At 43.0% G+C, this 19921-nt stretch overlaps 1 protein-coding gene across 2 annotated transcripts in view; it reads right to left on the bottom strand.

Moving 5' to 3' along the window:
• Positions 1 to 12709: 12709 nt before the first annotated feature.
• ets1 (v-ets avian erythroblastosis virus E26 oncogene homolog 1) overlaps positions 12710 to 19921 on the bottom strand; it is a 35326-nt gene continuing 28114 nt past the window's right edge. For both annotated transcript variants that reach the window (XM_041940567.1, XM_041940568.1), the window contains 2 exons: positions 16334 to 16452; positions 12710 to 15870 (listed from right to left, as the gene is read on the bottom strand). In XM_041940567.1, coding sequence (XP_041796501.1) covers positions 15655 to 15870; positions 16334 to 16452 — 335 coding nt within the window. In that variant the 3' untranslated portion in view covers positions 12710 to 15654. The remainder of the gene's footprint in view (positions 15871 to 16333; positions 16453 to 19921) is intronic.

The following is a 19921-nucleotide window of genomic DNA, read 5'->3' as shown; positions in this document are numbered from 1 at the left end:
TTTTTTGCAGCATTTTTCATTGAGTCACATCTCAATATTTACTTTGGATGTTCTCTTCTGAGCTTTTGATCAGGACGGGAAATCACTTGCAGTAATCTTGAAATTTGGAAATGTAATATGCTTGAGAACAAATTCAGTTGATCTTCCTCCAGATCTAGATGAACTTTCAGCACATGCCTGCCGTCAGACTGACTACACCACTCATAATAAGGGCAGCTCATTACACTTAATCCCTGCAGCCACAGCGGTGCCCACATTTCAGTTCTGAGATTGTAAACTGCGGAAAGATGGCTGATGTGTTTGTGAAACATGTTGTCGAGCAGAGGTTATGTTTTGCTGTCCTGTTTGCTTGTTAGTTAAAATGAGATTACAATTGGTCTAATTTATCAATTTATGCAAACTTTGACTCTCTTTTGGCAGCTTCCAACAACAACTGTGACCAAGGATAAAACACCTGTTTGCGTATATGTTGGTTTCACATGGGAATCGAATCCTGTTCTACCATGTTAAAGTCATGTGTGTGATACAGTTTCCAATTAAAATGTATTACATTTGTCTTTGGCTTCATTCATTGTTGCCCCCTGTGGGTGCTGTATCTTCCTACGTTTGTGTACTTTTCACACTTCTACTGCATCGGCGGGCTGGAAAATATATATAATACATATAAAAATATGAAAAATGTCAATCAAAGCAAAATGTTGATATAAAAAAGTCAAAAGTGAGAGCAGATTAGATAAGATTCAGCATTGTTGTCATCACCAGTAAAACTGAACGCAAAATGCAAAAAAAACACAACAATATAGAAAATGGACATAATTACAGACACTGTGTGATATGTGAGCAAAATAACAGTAAGTCATATATGGACAGAGCTAATGAATCATATATGTATGTATGTATGTGTGTATATATAAACACTATGTACAGATGAATATGGTCAGAGTTAAATACAATCAGTTAAAAATAGATAACAGGAAGTGCAAGTACAGAAAGTAATGAACCTTAGCAAGACTTGTTCATCAAACACATAGATGCTTTTCTACATTTAATGTGCACTTCTACCTACAGTGTAGGTATTCCGCATCGTCACATGCACTAACAGCTAATGGCTGCTAAGATTAACAGGTGAAACAAATGCACAGATGTAGAAGCATGAGGTTCACAGGCTGCAGAGGCACGCTGAGTTGTTAATGTTATGCACTTGAGTCATTTGAAAAGGATGACAACAGTTTAGCTTTGGATACGGTAACAGACATAAACACGACTTGTACAGCAGGAAAACACTGACGTTAATCTAATTTAGCTGCTGTCTCTCCAAGATCACAATAAATATGTTCCCCGACCGAATTCAAGAGCAGTGTCACTTTTGCTGTCGCTCTGCTCTGCTTTGTTTCAACTTGTTATCACCTGACAGCGACTCCTCTCACCCCGCATCAGCTGTCCTCTGACTCAGTACTCCGGGCTCATTCCCTGACCACAAATTTGCTTTGGGTATCTCTTCCTCTCTCTGTCCATCTCGCCCCCCCCTCCCCTCTCTTTCTCTCTCTGTGGGGTTTGTGACTGCAGGGGGAGATGGTGAGAACAGTGGGCTGTAGCCTTTCCCAGCCACAGCCCAGAAGATTGCTGTGGAGCAAGGAGCCCACCTCTTGCCTCAGCCCCTGGCCCCCGGGCCCCCAGTGATGTGGGAAAAGCCTGGGAGGGTGTCCCACTGAGCGTGCTCAGGCACTCGTCCCAGTCTCCAAACCTGTCACCGCGGCCCTCTCGGTCGCAGCGGCAGTGGGGCCGAGCCGAGCTTGTTGAAGACAGCTCTCTTCGTGGCCGCTGTGTATATTTATTTATTTACTTTCTGCCGTGTAGTTTCACCTTGCCTCTAACCAAACAGAAAGTGCCACACAAGTCGCAGTGGGAGTCAGTGAGGTTGAATTGCGCCAGCGAGTCGTGACTTCTTGTTACCACTTAAAAAGATCTGTGTAAACATCTGTTTGGCTGGCCTGAGACAGTCACGAGAGGGCTATTGATTGACGCAGCTTTGACAGTTGTTTTCCAGCCTCGAATCGCTGGTTTCTGCTTTTTTTCAAACTTGTCACTATTGTTTCTTTTTGAGGTTTTTTCCGCCTTTGTTGTTCTTTTACTGCTTTTGCAACAAGCGACTGCTAGAATCATCACTACTATAACAGCCACTTGAAGAGCAATGACTTGTCCAGCTGCGTGGCTAAAATCTGAGAATTACACAACGTCGAGGGGGACTGCGTGGTGGCTGGTGAGTAATCTCTGGCTAGCCCCCGTGTGTTAAACTGATAAAGAGCAGCGGGATCTGTGTAGTGTCAAATCCTGTAACAGGCCAAACACACGCACGCACATGCACAGATAAAACAACTTTACATCACTGCAGAGGGTGAGACTGCCAAAATATGAGAAAAAGAGAAAAATCTTGAGAGATCGTTGACCTTCATCGAAGCCTAAAGAACATTATCATTTTGAGACCTTTGCATGTCTCCAGCAGAGGTTCTTGCCATGGGAATGGACATTGTTCCACATCTTACACCTCCTCTGTCACAATGCTCTCATGTGAGAAGAGGAGATCAAGCAGAGAGAAAGTTCCAGATCCAATAATTTTTTCTCACAAAAACACAGAGAGAAGCATAAATCATGACTGCTATACGTCCACACAGACACCCCTCTGCCAACCAATTACGCTGATTCAGCATTCCATACGCGAGGGAGCAGATCTTTGTGTGGGAGACTCGTGTGAACAGCCAGCACCCTCCCTCCTTCTCCCCATGTCCCCCTCGCAACCCTTCCGCCGCTACATGCTAAACGTGCCATTATGTTTTTCTCTTGTCATCCTTAGGTTTCATTGTCTCAGCAAAGCCGCGATCAGTTGGCGCCAGACCAACCTGTGTCTGCTTTACATTAGCTGTGAGTCACCAGGAAAGCCCTGTTTATACAGCCTGAGACAAGGACACTCCGGACGACAGCCAGGAGAGAGCTTGTCCTCTTCTTCTCTCTTTTTTTTTTTTTTCGTTCTCCCGCAAAAGTTTCAGCTTGGATCTTGTGAGATGTGAGATGACATGCACTGTCAGAGTCTCGGGGGGGAGGCAGAATAAGCAGGGACTGCCACGGTGTGTGTTTGTGTGTGTGGGGTGGGGCATGGGGGGGAATGGTTTGTGGTTATGTGAGCAAGAACTTCTTGGCACATCATCATATGACTTTATTCTCTCTCACACGGTGAGAGAAAAGGGGATGTGCGCACATTGTTTTATTGTGGAAAAATATCACTGTTGCAGCATCACAGTAAACACATGATTACATAGCAACCACACAGCGTTTCTGAGCCGGCTTATGTAAACATAGGTGAGATGTCATTGGTTCTATGGGTTTCCAGGATATGTACTGCTCTCTTAAAAATACAGTGGTGATGTTATCCTGTGGTTATGATTAAGGGAGAAATATTCTGCTGATTGTGCTTACAGTATACCTGAAATGAGACAGACAGACCTTTAAGAACATTCCTGGCATCTGTTTGACACCTACTTGAAGACAAGCTCAACTTCTAATTATAACATAAAATAAAATAGGCACAAACTTTGTAACAAAAAACACATTTTTCTATTAAAAGTGTTCAGTATTTTCAGTATCAGTATTTTTGAGGTGGAATAAAATGCTTTCCCACATATTGTTGCGAAACCAACACAAATTGCCTTGTCTCAAACAATATATTATGTCATACAACACTGAGAGACCATTCATGCAAATAAAGCTAGAGACTTACTATTGTTGACGCATCTAAAAATGAAAACCAAACACAAAGTCAGAGTTTCCCAAGATCAGCTCAGCTCAAGCTCAATTTAAAAGAGACTTCTGCCCACGATTCCCAGGAGCTCTCTGTTTTTCTATAAAATCCCAGACTGGCTACTTTTGTCCTCCGGTTCCTTTGGTCTCCTTTAGCTGCCAAACACAATTACATTTCCGGAGAAAAAAAGCGTTACTGGAGACTCACATGATACCGGTGGACCGTGTTTCTCCACAGCCTGGTACTTACTGGACGTCGTGAGTGGGTGTTTTCTCGCATGCTGAACGTGGTGCCACACAGGTGAGCTCTGCGCCACACCTGCTGGACAGCTACGGGAGTGCTACGGCCTCCATGGTCACGCAGCACTCAGATAAATGTGATTTGGTCAAATTGCTAAATTAAGTCTGAGTGGAAATGATTGAGGTAATCGTAACAAATCATCCGCTGGAACATGATCACACTGTCTACTTTGGCACAATACATTCATCAGCGACATTATCAGCTTGGGAAAAGTTTCTTTTTACGGTTCGACAAAGATCCAAATGACTGAATGTCTCTGTTATTAGAAATATGAGTCTACTGGTGTCCATAAAAAGCTTAACCAACAAACACTAAGAAACAGGAGTTTCTCTGAGGCACAGTGGTGCTTTGAGCTAAATGCTAACATCAGCCAACATGCATGCAGTGGCAATGCTAACATGCTGATGTTTGACAGCTTTCCTGTGTACCATATTCAGCATCTTATTTCACAAACTACAGCTCTGGCATCAGAAGTCATTAAGATATTTCAGTCTGGACCAAACTGGTGGATCGACCTACTAACGTTGCCACAAAGCCACGCTTATAATGGGGCTGAAAAGCAAACAAACCAAAAATAACTTGAAATGATGTGTTTAACTCTTGTGTAGTAACTATAAAACACTGAATTTTACGTTTTATCATTTCGTTTTCGACCATCATTCTGTCATGATACCCTCTCCTGACCTGCCCACCTCTGCGATGACTTCCTGGTCTCAGGGGCCTTCTCCCTGAGCGCCGGGGGAGCTGCCCTCCTCACTTCTCACTCCCTTCCTCTTCTCTGCGTTACTGGAGCTCGTAGCTCATGTACTTACTGTGTTATTGCAGCGAAAACAGTTCATTCATGTTGTATACATATGCCTTCACACACACCCGGCGCGTTGCCGTCCTTTCCCACAAAACCTTAACCTCTGAAGTGCCAGAGGTCGAAACAGCTTATTTCACTCTCTGTGGTCTTTGCAGAAGGGGCTGTGCTTAAATTCCTCATGGGGACAAGATATTTAGTTGTTCTCTAGTCTGTCTCATCAGAACAAGTTATACTGGAGGTTTTCCAAAGCACGCAACGAACAAGAACGTTCGATTATAGCTTGATCTATTATTCCCTTATTTCCAACCATTTGCGTTCCACTTTATCTTGTAAAACTCATGGACTGAGCTCATGTGTATGAGGCAATTACTCAGCCACCTCCTCTACAAGGTAAGCCAAAACAAAGCATGCAACATGTCATGAAGCGCACTATCAGCCAGTTCTCATGACTCACTGCAAACAGTGGGACAGCAGGTGTTGGGATTTGGCTTTTCACAGCCCCCTCTGTGTACGTGAAGTTGCACCACATTCGCTCTGACCGTATGTTCTGCTTTCTGTGTTTGGTCAGAGGAAGCAAGTGAAACGGGGAGTTAAGCCGGACAAGTGCAAGTGATAGTACACCTTCACTAGAACGACATACTTTGGTTTTACACATGAAGGCACGGGGTAGAGTCTGGGCAGCTGATTTACATTTCATGACATTCACCCCAAGCTTTCCTTTACCTATTTATTGTTTTTTTTATATATTCTTATATATATATATTTTCTCCCCTTTCCAATTTCTTACACCTGGTTCAGGCAAAGGTAATCACAGGTAAGTTTTTGTCATGCGGGCTATGATTACATTCTGTTCTATAGAGCAAGCAGTCAGCTGGGATATGAAATCTCTCCTTCCTCAACTGTGCGATTAGCTTCGACTGGCGTTCATTCTCTGTAAATGCATTGCACATATTTTCATTGATCACATGGTGCATTTTATAGCTTACTTATATGTACATCTGGTTAGCATTAATTACACTCAGTAAGTTCCAGAACTTTAATGACACAGGAAACTATCCCCATGGTAGTGTAATAGTGCTAATTCAATTGTTATTGCTGATTGCACGTAATGATACTTAATTACATAAAGAGAGTTTATGAACCAAACTTTTAAAAACGGTTTCGAAAAGCAGGAAAACGCAAGAAACAAGATGTGCTGGAGTGGCACACTGCAGATTTATTAGCTCGGTCTGACCCAGGATTACTCCTGAAGACCAGTCAGCACTACTGCGCTGTAAATCAGGCCTTGCCCAGCAGGAGTCGGAGCGCAAAACCAATGGTGTTAAAGGTCAAAGGTCAATGGGAACGAAGCTCAAAATCAGGCAGCCACTGGTAATATCTTGATCTACTCCGGAGGCCACAGTTCTTTCGTTAGCACCAGGTTTACAGTGTCATTTGGTTTTGTGCAAGTCAGAACATCCTCTAGTTTAAATATATAATATCGCAGTAGTGGTTTCATTTCTCTTATTGCTGTCTGTGAGAAAGGTTTACGTTTATCGAGGGGTAGCCTCTACAGTTTGGTCTAGCTGTTACACAGAACTGTTTGTAATAACTCCCAAATTTCACTTCAACAACCTCATAACCTCCAAGTTATTTCTCCCATGATTGTTTAGCCATGAGGGCCAAAGCCTATTAAGCAGTTTTCTGGCAGAAACAACACAGTCAAGCCTTGCTGATAATAGCGAGCTATTGCACACAACTCAAGTAACTGCTGCTCACACTGTGTGTTTCTCTTTGGCTACAGTGACTCATCGTGCTTATTCCTGAGCATCTGTGGAAAGTACCTGCTATAATAAGCAGGATTTTCTGCCGTTTGTTGACTTGTTGCAGTTGAAAGTCACGCAAAAGGAGCAGCGGCGATGACCGCACGGGAAAGGCCGAGCTGTGAATGAAAGTAAGTAAGTAAGAAAGAACACTGACACTTAAGGAAGTTGACCCTCATGCTATTTTCTCATGAAAAGGGTGGGATGAAGTGCCGCGGGCAGCAGTCACAAGGATGTCCAATGTGTGTTTGAGTGTGTGTGCTTGTGAAAATATTTTTTCTTTACCAGTTTCTGCCCTCTTTGCTCCCAGTCAGTTCAGTCACATCTGATTCATGAATTGATGCACGAAGAACGATGCATCATTCTTTGCAGTCAAACGTTTAGAAGCTCATGCATGTTAAGACTGTCGTATACAAAGGCAGAAAGAAATAAACGACACTGTTAAGAGAGGCAGCTGAATAAAGTTGTATCTTTAAGAGGATTTGCGTGTTTAATGTTTAATGTCACTTACAACATAAAATTGCCTGGAAGTTACAAGCAGAAAGCAGCAGGAAAAAGGTTGCTTGGTGTTAGTGTGTGTGTGTGTATGTGTGTGTTTGTGTGTGCGTGTGTGGGTGTGTGTGCAACCCAGACAGCGGGGAGAAAGAGAAGCGGTCTTTTCACTAACGTTGATTGGAAGCAGATGTTGGCGAAAGCCAAGACAGAGGAGAGAATGTTTCGGAAAATTCTCAGGGCTCAGCCTTCTCTTTCTGGGCCCTGGCCCGGGCGGCCAATGGCTGCTCAGCACCCGCTGGTCTTAGGGGCGAAAGGAGCACTCCTATTGGATGGAGATTCAAACGTGGGCGTCGGGAGCAGATGTCCTGGGAAAGTTGCTGAATCCCAGTCGACTCGCAGCAAAAGAAAAGCGAAAACATTTGCTTGTTCAACTGGACAGTGACCAAAGCCTGTTTAAATCCAGCTGAACTCTGTCTCCCGCTCTTTCTCGCTCTCATAGCGCTTGTACAAACACTATTATAAAAATTGCTGTATGCCGCAGCTATGGACGTAGACCTATAGATTTCAAATGAAATGCCTTTCATTCAGCTGCCTCATGAAAGAAAATAATCTTTTGTGAGGAAAGAAAGCTGACTTAAAGACCTCTCTCTTTTCTTCTGTCTTCTTTCATCTGGTTTTGAAAACCATGTTTGGAATGAACGCAGTTGAGAGCTTTCATACCTTTGCCATCTCCCACCACTCACTCATCCAACCCTCAGCACCTCCGAACCCTCCACTCCTCCTTTGCTCCCTCTCACCCCCTAACCTTCACCCTCCCTCATTCAACCCTCCATCCCATTTCTCATCTCTCTTCGTCTCTGTCCCCGAACCCCCTCTTCCCTCCTCTCACCTCTCCTCTCGCCCCATCATCAGCACCGTGATGCAGTCACACTCTAGTTCACACGCGGCCTCACCTGCACACAAAGCCCCATCTCACTCTTTTATTGTGCCAGTCTATTGCCTATTCACGGCGACAGCACAGCGCAAATCAATCATCTTTCCTAATGGAAAGTCCACATTAACATGAGAGGACACTCCATTTCCGTCCCAGAATGCCAGGTCGACTGGTACCTGAGCTTCAGCCAATGCGGATCCGGGGGCCAGCAGGCGCTCTCATTTCAGGTGGGATAGCAAGGTGATGCCGTTAGGTCCAGGGGTGGCTCTGGGAGTCAATGGTGTATTAACTGAGGATGCGACAACGGCAATAAAAATGCAAATTGCCAGCCAAAGCAGGGGATGGCCTGGATCTGCCCTTCATAAGCCCGGATAATACAGTCACCACACCTGCCAAGACATGTGGTTCAACACATCTCAGACACAACAATACAACGAAGGCGAGGAGGAGAGGAACAGCAGAGGAATAGCGTGTGTGAGAAACCTTGAGACCATAGGTGATATAGGAAAGGAACAAGCTATTTTATTCGTGACAGCTATTATTGGTTTGTCAAATAGCCTCGATTATGTTTGGTTTGTGTTCTGTTTAATAAGAGGGTTAATGTACTACGCAACAGTAGACCGTACACATTTAGCCATTTCGCAGTCCTGCACCAGTTTTTATGGCAATTCTGGTGCTTCTCATTTACTTCACTGGTGTCTCTCAATGACAAACATGTGATATTTGTGAAACTAAGGAAGTTTGTCACTAATGAACATCCCTGAGAAGCTTGGCTGATATTTTTCAAGACTTTTTATGTGGCCATCTAATTTGATCCATTGCTTTTAGAGTCTGTATTAACAGAACCCTAAGAAAAGGTGAAAGTGTCATGCTGCACGCTGTCCAACTGAGGTTGGCCATGCACACTCTCCACTGTTTTCCCCAACTACGACAGCAAGAACTACCAACACAACCACATTGTTGCATGAGCTATTTCACATTCATTCACATTCATCTGAGGAGTGAATTAAAAAAATAGACAGAGTTTACATTATGTGGCCCAAGTAAAATGATTATATATATATATATATATATATATATATATATATATATATATATATATATATATATATATATATATATTAGAAAGACAGTACATTAGGCAGTGAGAGGGGCCTATAAACTATAAAGTTATGGCCATTTACCAAATGTGTAAACCAAACTCTCTGCCTGTCTCTCTCTATCCATGAGAAGGGTCATATTAGAGAAGACACGGTAGATCTAACTGTGTTTATGTTTGTCCATACTGGCCCAAGTCAGCCCAACCATGACGGACAATAGGACATGAATATATCCCCAGGCAACTGTGTCTTAGGTTGGGCCATCAGGGCCCTCAGGGACACACTGGTCATATTTCACAACTTCTCTGCGTAATGGAACCACTGAGTTGGTCCCTTGTGCGTCACAGGGATTCTCTCTCTATGAAGAGGATGTTAATTTAGGACAGGGGGGATAGATATAGTTGTCTTATCATAGCAGTCCATTAGGTCTTAAAACCAAAGAATGTGGATTTTAAAGCGATTTGATTGGAAAGCTGACCAAAGTTTTGCAATAGCGACATTTAGAGTGTAACATTTTTACATCCATTAGTGTCCCTAAAATAAAAATTTAAAAAGATGTACAATATAGGGACAGACAGAGGTGGTCAGCCTTTGTGCCATTAAAATACCAGTTCTGCTGCACTGATCTTTACAGTTCATTTAGATGACGTACACGTGTACTGTCAAACTCTCAGAGATTTGTGTAACTTTGGAGATTTAGGGTGTACATACACCATAGTTTTACCACAAAAACAGTTTCCTCTGGTGCCGTTCACCAGCTCTGATGAGTGTGACTGGTTTAAGAGATACGAGGACACTTTTGCAAATTGCTGTCAGGACCACAACACTTTGTGCTGCCACATGTTTTCAATTTAGTATTTAGTATTTGCTAAGACTGATTCTGTAATTTGGCGCAGCCACAGTGCTGTCTATTATTCCATTTGAATGTTATGCTACTAATTAAGACTTGAACCAAGGCAAAGGACATGTGTGCATGTCTGGAAAGCAATGGGCCGCAACAGAAAGCTCTGCTACTGAGCTTGAAATATTTAAATGGTGTTAAATACTTGAGTCTGCTTGATAAAAGGGTTTGCAAATTTCATTTAAAAATGCTGATAGCCGGTGCTTCTCCCAGACCTTCCATCACAGACGCTGTTTGCTCTGCTGCAGCGGTCAGCCATCATTCCTGAATCACCTTCCATTCCTTCCTCTCATATTTTCCCACAGATATTCCCGAAAATACATGTTGCTTTAACTCAAACATCATTCTGCTCTGTAATTTCACCCCATAAAAAAGTACAGACAAGTGCTATTTGACCCATTAACATCTGAAAAGTGCTTAGTACAGCAGCCCCGTGATGTTTTTGGCTTCCTATCGATACCCCAGTAGCACAGTGGTAACTTCAAAAGTCACGGTATACTATGAAGTGCAACCCCAAACCTCTCCTGTAATGATACTATAAACTAAATAACACCTTTTGAGAGCTGGTGTAGTTTTCGAGTGGCTGAAGAGCAGCAAGTGTCACAAGGAAGTGGCTCAAAAGCATAGGGAGCACATAAAATATGTTGTGTGTCGGCATGGAGAAGCCTGCAGACACACACAGGCCAAACCCTCAGCAGCCTCGTCTGGATGCATTCTCGGAAACACAAATGTTTCAACGCAGCGGTCTGATAAGATGGATCCAGAGCGCAGCTATGAGGACTAATTGATTTCACCTAATATATTTAGTTTTTATTCCAATTGTGTCTCCAGTATGTCCAGTATTTCCAACCTTCATGCTTACACCAGTGCACGATTTAACCTCCCTCCTTGTCTTTCTCAGCCGTGTTAAGACCACATGCAGGAGACAGATGTAGCTTGGTAAGACCCCTTAGATAAATATTTAGGTTTGAAATCTGACAAACGCGCTGCATTCCAGTGTCAAGAGAGCCGTAAGCTGCTGACGACAGGAGGCGATGCTTTTCGCCCGACATCATTCTGTGACTGCTAAGGTGTGACAGTTCTCACTGTCTGCATGGACTTCCTCTTCTCTTCATGTCTCTCTCTGCTGTCTTTCACTTCTAAACCCTGCTTTAAATCAGTAGAAGCTTTCTTTGAATGAGGCAGGGAGGGGAAAAAAAGAGGTGTGAAGTGTGTCTCCGTGGGCCAGCTTTGTGTCTGGCTTTGGACGTTGAATAAGCAGGTATGAGTGGTATCGTAATGGTTTGGATTTTGTTGCAGGTCTGCTGGAACGCGCGCAGCCCGGGCAAATATTTCAAAACCTGCCCAGCGATCACGTCTGGTCTGGATCATCATCCCAGTCGGAGGGAGGGAGGTGGAACAGGAGAAGAACCACCTGGGTAACCTCCGACTGCCCTCATCCGAGAACACCACCAGCAGGTCCAGCAGGAGACTCTGGGTCTGCTTTTGACAGAACACAGCTCTGTGCTTTGGTGTGACATGAAGTATGTATTGGTCATGTATATATATTCTGTTTCATGTGATTTGTACAGTACATGTGTTTTATTTGATCCACATCATTGTCATTTTGTTGCATTTGTCATGATTTAAGTTTGTCCCAAACTAGATATAAATTATGTCTGTGTACTTGTGTTTTCATGCAGATTGTGTTTTGTTTCTACATTCAGATTTGCAGTTTTCTGAAACTGAAAAACAGCCCGCTGGATCTGTGTTTTGGCCTTATTGCTGGACTGCTGCAGCGGGGCCAAACAGCTGTGCTGCTTGGGGCAGCAGGCCACGGCCCTGTATGTTTTCTATCGACAGTGGAATTTATATGAGCCCGGAGTTACAAGCACATGAATGGGCCCCAGTGTGTTGGTTCTGTTTTGACGTCACCTCATCAGCGTGCATGGGACACACTCGTTAAAACTGGGACACACCAGGGCCTGCGTGTGTTTCAAAGGGAACCTGGGCCCCCTTTGAGGGATCAGAGTGACTGATGATTTGAACAATAGACAGATCTGTTTGACCAATTTGTGCCACTGTGGGTTAGGGACTATTGCACAATGAACTGCCAAATGAATCCATCCATCCATCATCTCCTGTATCTGTTGAGAGTTTCTCAGTAATTTAATATATAGTACTTGTTCTGTAGATGACTCTAAATGTTGAGCCGGTAACATTTTATATTAAGCTACACATATTCAATATTATCTAGTTGCTCATAGGCTCTTTATTAGCCAATTATAAAGCACTTACTAATGCCTTATTGTACATGGTCATGTTCTTTAGCTACTAGGCCATTTTCTCTCAATAACCTCCTGTTTATTGACACTGTGTGCACCTTAGCCATAACCATATCAAATAGCATATAACATAATATTTGTAATACTTAAATGGCATAGCAAAACTAGTGTGGTATAATAACAGTATGGCATATAGTATGTTGTATAGTATATGGTACTATAACAGCACTAATAAATGAATGTTAAACTAATGTTATATGGCACAGTATACATATACTGTATGTTGTATATGAATAAAAAAACACGACACAAATGTGAAATCTTTGTTCACATATATTTTATAACATTTTGAAGTACATTAAGTACATTTTAGAAATAGAAGCTACAGTTTATAAAACCTTTCCAGCGGAAATCATTGATGGGCCAGCATCAGCCTTTTTTTCTCGAGCAGACAGGTCTATTTTCTGTATAAAAAAAAGGATAAAAAAACAAAAACAAAACACATAATCGCTACATTATTTTGTCCTGCGCTACCTTTAAATTCCCATGAAAGCACCAGCTGTCTGCGTCTCTTGTCTTTTATAAAATATAAATTATTGAAAAATATTCAAATGTTTGTGAACTAAATACAATAAAAATGATCTCATAACAAAAATACAGAGACACTATAAAATATACAAAAAAAAACAACATCCAAAACAAAAAAGGTTTCCTTCTGAATCCATTCTGAGATCTGCATATGCCACAAACTACTGGTGTGTATACACTTGTCCAACTAAGGTTCATTAATACATACGACCTGCAGTAGATTGCAATCTGTGACACTGAACATTGTATATCTTCCTGACAAAACAATTTTCAAAATATTAACATTTTAGGTAACAGAATGTTTTCTTTAGCGCATGAATCTTATGAAGCCAACCAACTAATATTATGACCTTGTGTGGGGAAAAAAAAGAAAGCTTTTTCAGGGCACTGACGACAATAATTTTTAAATCTCTGTAAAGCTCTGTTGAACATAAAACGCTGACATCAGAAAAGGAACCTGAACAAAACGAACGAAACAGTGTTTTGAAACCTTGACATCAACATGCACACAGAATGAGAGTACAGTGCAGCATTACTAATGAATTTGTTGCGTCGGATGGCGAGCATGGGCGAGGGTTTGTGAGTCAGTGCTTGATGATGGCGGACAGGCTTTTGCTATCGATCAAGCATTGCAAACACATACAGCATCTCTTTGCAACGCTCAGTGGGAAACCCAGACCAGCGAAGGCGTTTCTCTTTGTCCTGAAGCTGTGTGCTTTCCAACATACTAACAAAAGATGAAAGGAGGATCAACACTCGCAAAGACGTTTGAGAATTCTGGTCCCTGTCTTCCAACATTGTGGACGATACCCGAAGACCTCACATGGGTTTTGGTTATTATTCCTGCTTTGTCTCTTGCTTATTTGCGTAATCTGGGTCTCAATAAAGCATCATGAAATAGAATCTGTACAAATAGACATCTCAAAAGCTATTCTCATCCATATGGGTAACATTCAGCCACTGTAAACAATAACATTGTATTCTAAGATGATACTCCACTTTGGCATTTCCCATAAGGCCAGTGTACAGCCACCGTTCCCACTGCTGGGAGGAAACTGCTGCCAATTTGCTCAAACGTAACCAGTGAATCTTGCGTGTCTTCCGAGCAAACGGCACGAATATATGAGGAACCATACACGAGACGCTCGCTATGAACTGAATATTATTTTGTGACACACACGCAGCTGAAAACGAAATACAAAACGCCTGCCAGCATCGAGGACGCAACCCATGTAATGCAAAGCTCCGAGCAGCGCCAGCTCGCATCATTCCTCTCCGACCTCGCAGGTGATCATCACCTGCAGGATCCACAGATTCCTTTCTGCCACCTTCATTTATCCCACACAACTTCCCATACGCTCTTCTCAACATCTCTCTATTGCCTGCCCCTTTTTTTCCTACACTGTACCTTCACTCCACACTCTATCCGCTTCCTTTTACCCAAAATGTACTGCATAACAAAAGAAAGAAAATCTGACATTCTTAGGATTTTGTAAAATCACCCCCTCAGCTATTTCACTTGTGATTTTATTGTACAGACATACGGACGGACGAGACTACTCCAACACTTCTAAAGCAACACGAACATGGACAGTGAACCGACAAGTTATGCATCTAATCTGCACATTAAACAACTCTTCTTACCAAAGACTCCTGAATTTCCCCACATTAGATTGTCTACAGTTTGCTAATACTGGTGGTATATGCAAAAATGCATAAGTTTCAGTCACAATATGTGTCCCTAACAAGATGGCAAACATGTACGTAAAGGTGAAAGCGTCAGTTTCAAAAGCAACGGCTACTTTCAGTTGTCTGTCTATCAGACACTCTTGGTATGAGTAATATCACCAGGTCCTCACACCTTCCGGAGCACAGGCCCGGCGTCTATAGTGTTGTCTGATAACGAACCGGCGCATTTCAGTTAAAGGCTCCTGGAGATCAGAACGGTTCAACTTGGCAGCTAATGTTTGGTTCCACTGTAATACCTTCATCGACAACATAAGAAAACAAGTATTTCCAATATACGCCTGGTGTGTTTTACATCGGGTGTTCTGAACATCAATAATACGCATAATACTGGCACAAGCATACGCTTCTCAAAAAAAAATTAGAAACAACACTTTTTGGTCCAAGCTGAAAACTCTCTTTGCCAAAGAGAAACAGTGAGCGTGTATGCAAATATGACATTATACCTTCCTTGGGCTTCGGCTTTTACATTTTGGCAACCGTTTTTTTTTTCCTTAGCGGGAACTTTTGCCCGCTATCTGTTTACCCCAACAACGAAATGAATCAGTTTAATTTTGCTCGTTTTCTCCGTCCTCTCAGACTGTCTGTCTTGGTCCTCTGTCTTGGGCAGAACAGAAGCTGAACTCTATAGCGCTCCATCTGCCTCGAGCTGCTAAATAACGCTCGCTCTCACACACGCACGCACACACACCTCAAATGCAACAGGGTATGAATACAGGCTTTTGGCTTGTGCCTTCTTTTTAAAACATGTTCTGAGAGACAGGAGCTTGAAGTTGAAAAAAGACCATAATTAGTCATCAAAAACATTTTTGGTCCCCCCAAAAAAAACGGTTTACCGACTCTATCAAACAGTTAAGACCACTTTACGAGCCGCAGTCCACGCGGCTCCTTGACTTCTGTCTTCGCTTCCTTCCTCCTCTGTGCTTTCACTCGTCCGTATCGGGCTTTACGTCCAACATTGCATGGAGCTCCTCGGGCGTGTACCCCAGCAGGCTTTTTAAGTCACAGACAAATCGGTAGACGTAGCGTTTCCCTGATGTCTTGTGGATGATATTCTTGTCATAGTAGTAGCGTAGGCCACGGCTCAACTTCTCATAGTTCATCTTCGGCTTGTTTTTCCTCTTGCCCCACCTCCGAGCAACCTAAAACAACACAGGGAACGAGCTCGTCAAGATGATTCATAGACACTTAAAAATGCGCCTCGGATGTTTCTACATGGACTCGGGAACACTATGTGAAACAGTTGTCGGGGAATGCGAATGGCCGCGTTCTGTTTTTGTTTACATTTTACACAGCATCCCAACTTTTTGGGAATTGGGGTTGTGCATTAAATGTGTAACAAATGATCTCAGTTTCAAATCAAAGCCACATTTTTTTTTTTTTTTTTAAATCTGGTCGTCATCTGAGAATGCAATCATCCGCATTTTGAAATGAAACACTGCTCATGCAAAACCAGCAAAGCTGACCCTTCCGAAAAGATTGATGGAGCCAAACAAGGCATGCAAATGTTTTTTAACAAAGCCAGAAGATGTCTTGTTCATCTGGCTATCTACTTAGGACCTCCCAGCACGCGTACCAGCGACCGGCGGGGTCAGGACCTCTCACCTCATCTGGGTCAGACAGCTTGAACTCCCAGCCGTCGCCTGTCCAGCTGATGAAGGACTGGCAAGACTTGTCGGTCAGCAGCTCCAGAAGAAACTGCCACAGCTGGATGGGGCCGCTGCCTGCAGAACAGATGGGAGGGAGAAGGTGTGCATTTAAATAAAGCTTTTTACACTGAGAAGACACATTGGTGTTGATGTAGACGCTGCATGGCATGTGGATTTAATTTAATAAGTGTGAGCTCGGGGCAAGCCAGACTCAAATTGCGTTCTATTATTAGTCCTTTCCAGTGTAAGAGTTTAAAAAAGTGAGGCACATAGAATAAAACTGAACAAAGTCTATATACTGTTAATGCACTGCAAGGATGAGAGGAGATTCTTGAAAAGTGAAAGAAATACACTCCAGGTCAAAAGGAGGAACATCTAGTGTCTCTAGAGAGGAGACTTCTGCTATGTATGGAAGTGTTAAATATGCATGCCAATTATTCACTTATGTCTGGAGAGGGACAAAGTAAACCTTCTAATCTGGGTCACACTGAAGTACAGCAGTGGAACCAAATGTCCTCGTGCATACAACAGTCCCATTTATCATGTATCCCCTTGTCTGCCAGTTGCCCTGTGCAGTATGTGAATCCAGAGTCTGTGTCTCCATGAGTTCCAAACGGATGAAATCACTAGTTTAAAATAAGAGGGGCTGCCTTTAGGCCTCGGCAACTCATTTTAGGGACTTGAATACAGACTGTGTGTGTGTGTTTATGTGTGTGTGTGTGTGTGTGTGTGTCAGAGAGTGGTTGCTAAGTCATCTGTAATGTTTGAATGGATTGCATTTTTTCACAAATGAAGACTAATATAATAACCTGTTAAAACCGAACTTTGGCGCTATTCAGACAGCTTGGTACATTTCGTGGAAAAAAAGGAGGGAAAGCAGAACAAAGACAACCAAAAAAAAAAAAAAAAAAAGGCAGCCCTTGTGTCTGAACTAGATTCACTGCAGCACACTTTGATCTTGTGGTTTTTTTTTTCGGCACATAAACTAACCCACCCACTTTTGAGGCTCGCATGTAGAAATCACACCTGCCTATGCAGCACACCGCCTCAGCAAAACTGAAGCCGAGCAAAAGTCGCCTCTCTCGAGTGCCTCAGAAAAACCAAATGTACCCTTATACAACACAAACAAGAGCGCTGAGGGGAACAGACGTGTGGGTTGAACACTTGAAATGCTGCTTGCGAGCCCTCTTCGCTCCTGCTAGGATTGGAGAAGGTGCATGACAACAGCCGCCACGACTTTGGAAAATAAGCAGCGGCGCAACACTGGGTCTCTTTCAGACAGAAGGCTTTGACTCAAATTCCAAAAGTCTGCTACTGTAACTGCAAGCCCACATAAGGGTGATACAGTGCCCGTTTACCAGCCCCCTGCGCTTTCACGCCAGAATGTGGGCGACCCTTTGACAAAACCACCCCCCCCAGAAAAAAAGAAGTTTCCAAAAATACGTTACAAGGCTCCGTGCACAATGGGCCTCATTGAAAAAGCATACAGTGCGGCTAAAGGTTGGGTGGGGTGGGGGCTCACATTCACAGCAGCCTTAAGTATCTGACCCATGGCACGCTAAACGAGTCTGAGAGAGCCGGGTGGTGATCGTGGCTGCAGCTAAGGAGTCATTTCTGGATTTTTCAGAAGGTATTTGAATCATGATTCTCACATCTGAATAACGTGGAATAGGTTATATATAAAGATAAATGACATAATCAATGAAGTCATTTATCAAGTTTTACCACTTTACTTAATCTAGCGGCGATGCAAATAAAGCAACAGGGAGACAGAGGAGAGAGGAAGCAAAGCGTTTTAATAAAGGTTAAGAGTTCGCCGTGTTATGAGCCCGCCTGATGTTACTGTAGACGGAGGTGTAGATGGCAAATTGTCACAGGAAACCAGAGAGATGACAACTGGCTCTTCACTTATCTCTCTGCAGCCTTATCGGGCTCCCTGTCCTCACTACAAGTGTCACCTGTCACCGCGTGACTGGGACAGGAAACCGAGCAGAACAAGCCGTCATAAACATCGATCTGGAATTTTACAAAAGCCTGTCTCTTTATTTTGAGGTTTCATTTGGGGGAGGGGGGGGAGGTTTTTCTCTCTCTCCTTTTCTTCCTCTATTTCTTCATCCACCCACACACATATGCACATGGGCACGCACACACATGTACACTCAGAAAGTGCTTCCATCTCTGAAGGACTGCACTCAACCCGTACCGCTGCTCCTAATAACAGCCGGGACCAGAGCAGGCTGCTCGACTTTTTTTTTGCCTTTCAGGAAAATTGGGGTACTTCAGCATGATTTTTATTTCCCATCTTGCCTTTTTCCAAATGTTTAAAAGCTCAGAGGAAGCACATTCTCCCCAGTGAGAATACATTACTATGCATTAGGCAGTAAACACTCGCCAGGCTTTCACGCATTGGAGTCTGTAACTACTATCCCGCCGTAACGACTGAGACACGTCAGACGACGAGGCTCAAGCTGTAAACTGAGCCAGAGTGTTGTGAAGACGTTTTTCGCAGCCCGAGGGCAAAAGCAAATTTCATAAGAAGGTAGATGTCACAGCTTGCTTTAAAAAAATCCTGCATCAAACTCAAACTTGCATGAATCTCAGAGGGTTTCATGCAGAATGTTCACCCTATCTACATCCGACTGCATCAGCTCATGCATCACTTTTATTTTTGGTTTCTCAAATGGGATGCAGGGAGCAACGCGGCCTCTAATGGTTACTAAAGGGGCTTTCAGACTGCCTCGACTCCTCATTATTTGATTATACGTACATTACGACATCTTTCCAGCGTCATTACAAATGAATGACTCGTTGTTGTACAAGCGGCTTTTGAACTAATAATCATGCAGATGACCAATTAAGCGGCGCATAGCAACCGTGGGGCAGTCTGTTGATGTCTGATGTATGCATTGTTAATGACGTTGAGAAATTTGCTCGGGTTTCCCCTCTTCCAATGCTGGCAGCCTTGCAGCCTTGTGACTCTAATTTAAACACTGCTGAAAAAGTCCCAAACACTTGAGCGTTAAGAGGCGATTCAGTGTCCACACTGGAACTGTTCATCGCTTCCTACAATCCAGATTTTAAACAGCAGCAGGGTACGTCATAAAGACTCAACTTGAACTACACCCTCTACGCATGACTGCTAAAGTTTAATATGTATTTTCTCAAGGAGCACATGTTTGAATACAACATTTAACATCAAGAGGCAGTTTATACCATACATAAATAGTTTTAGTTCCCTATGTTGCTAGGTTCTTATAATGGAGAAGCAGCATTCATGGCTTCATGTTAACATGCATATCCTGGTAAACTCTTAAAAGCATAACAGCGGTAGTTTTTTCATGCACCTTTTCTAGGCCAAAAACCATGACAGGTGATAAAATAGTGCATTTGCTTCAGAAGAGTTTGCAGATATCTCCACATCTTACTGAACATGGAGAACACATATAAAGCAGCTCTTTGAGCATGCACAAGTATGAAGATGCCTCGTGAGATGAGGAGATAATTTTACTCTTGTGTTATATGCAGGGGCAGGCATAATTTCTAT

The sequence above is a fragment of the Chelmon rostratus genome, chromosome 7 (genome assembly GCF_017976325.1).
Source record: "Chelmon rostratus isolate fCheRos1 chromosome 7, fCheRos1.pri, whole genome shotgun sequence".
NCBI lineage: Eukaryota > Metazoa > Chordata > Actinopteri > Chaetodontiformes > Chaetodontidae > Chelmon > Chelmon rostratus.
The sequence above is the reverse complement of the archived record's forward strand: the minus strand, read 5'-3'. Positions and strand labels throughout refer to the sequence as shown.